General features: G+C 35.1%; 1 protein-coding gene across 1 annotated transcript; it reads right to left on the bottom strand.

Annotated features, from left to right (window-relative positions):
- Positions 1-40: 40 nt before the first annotated feature.
- Positions 41-1,290, bottom strand: LOC116350054 (probable chitinase 10; the record flags this gene model as incomplete). The annotated part of the gene is made up of 3 exons (XM_031781778.1): positions 948-1,290; positions 657-787; positions 41-334 (listed from the first exon to the last, which is right to left on the bottom strand). Coding segments are annotated over exons 1-3 (768 nt in total), but the record flags the coding sequence as incomplete, so codon positions are not given.
- Between the last annotated feature and the right edge of the window lie 172 nt (positions 1,291-1,462).

The raw sequence follows: 1,462 nt of genomic DNA, 5'->3' as shown, positions 1-1,462 counted from the left end.
TATCCTCGGCGTCGGATCGGCGTCGGAATCGAAAAATGGCCGCCGTTGAGAACGCTGTGTCGCCTGGATAATAGTAAAGCGGTGCATTTTGTCCGGTTGATCGATCCCAACTGCCATGATAATCATATGCCATCAATGCAATCCAATCTAAATATTGTGACAGTATTGGTACATCATAGGCAATGTCAATGATTTGTTTTTTTGGCGAAACTGCCGCAGACAACAAGTAATTGTGCGGCTTAAATGCTTCTGATAATTCTTGAATAAATTGTGAAAATCCGTGTCTATCTTGTGCAGAACTATCTCGACATGATCCTTGCCAACATCCTGGATACTGGTGAAATGTAAAAAATAAAGAAGTAAATAAAATAATCATAATTCAAAGTTGGGTTTTTGGTCAACGAGCGTTGAAATTACGAAATCTATCGTCTTTTAAAGACCATTTATTCTTTTGGAAAAAGGTGTAAAAAATTAAAATTTTCCGGTACGGCGATCTTGTGACACAATTCCGAACGAGATGTTTGAAATGAACGTTTTATTATTTTAAAAATACGTAAATAATCTCGTTCGGAATTGTGTCATAGCATCACGGCACTGGTTTCCAAAATATTTAATCGTGCATTGCATGTTGTTTAGGATATTGAACAAATACTCACTTCCAAATCGAGATCCAGCCCCTGGAAATTATATTTTCCAATGAAATCTATAACACTCTCGATGAATTTGTGTCTTGCACTTGAATTTGTAAGTAGACGACTGTATTTTTCAGTGGAATCATTCCATCCACCTGTAATGGTAATTAGATTTATTAGTGAAATAAATCGAAGAAATGTATTATAAAACAGTTGTATTTAATTTATTATGTAATTGAAGATGATTCGGTTTAATTTTCATGGGATGAGAAAAAAAAACAAATGATAAACCAAGTCATTGACTCATACACACACCAATGGCAATCAATATTTTTATTCCTTTTTGATGATAAGCAGTAACGCGTTGATAGAAGTGATTGTCGATGTCTACCCACGAATCATATGTTTTGATTGTTAATGTATTTGCATCTAATGAAGCAAAACCGTAGACAATGTGAGTGCATAAGTGCGAATCGATGTCCTCTGGTGAATATTTTCCGATTCCTTGCCGATACCATGACCAATTTGTGAAATAACAAACCACTTTGACGTCATCATCCGTTAAACTTTTGACTTCGGACACTTCATTATCCTGGTGATTTTGAGCACTTACAAAGATAACTAGAACAACGAGTATGAAAATACCAACAAACTTCATTTTTTTGGCTCTACCCACTTCTAATTGCTCTACAAAAATATTTGTAACTCACTGAGTCAATCTGTCTCTTACGCTTTTTTTGACTCCACTAAATTGAATGTACTGCTGAATCGAGTTTTATTACTTTTCTTATGAAAGTATTAAAATATCAACCGGGGTCGGATTGTATGCT

This window comes from Contarinia nasturtii, unplaced genomic scaffold, assembly GCF_009176525.2.
Source record: "Contarinia nasturtii isolate CC-2019 unplaced genomic scaffold, AAFC_CNas_1.1 Cnas_scaffold_3419, whole genome shotgun sequence".
NCBI classification, from domain to species: Eukaryota; Metazoa; Arthropoda; class Insecta; order Diptera; family Cecidomyiidae; genus Contarinia; species Contarinia nasturtii.
This window is presented reverse-complemented; position numbering and strand designations above follow the sequence as displayed.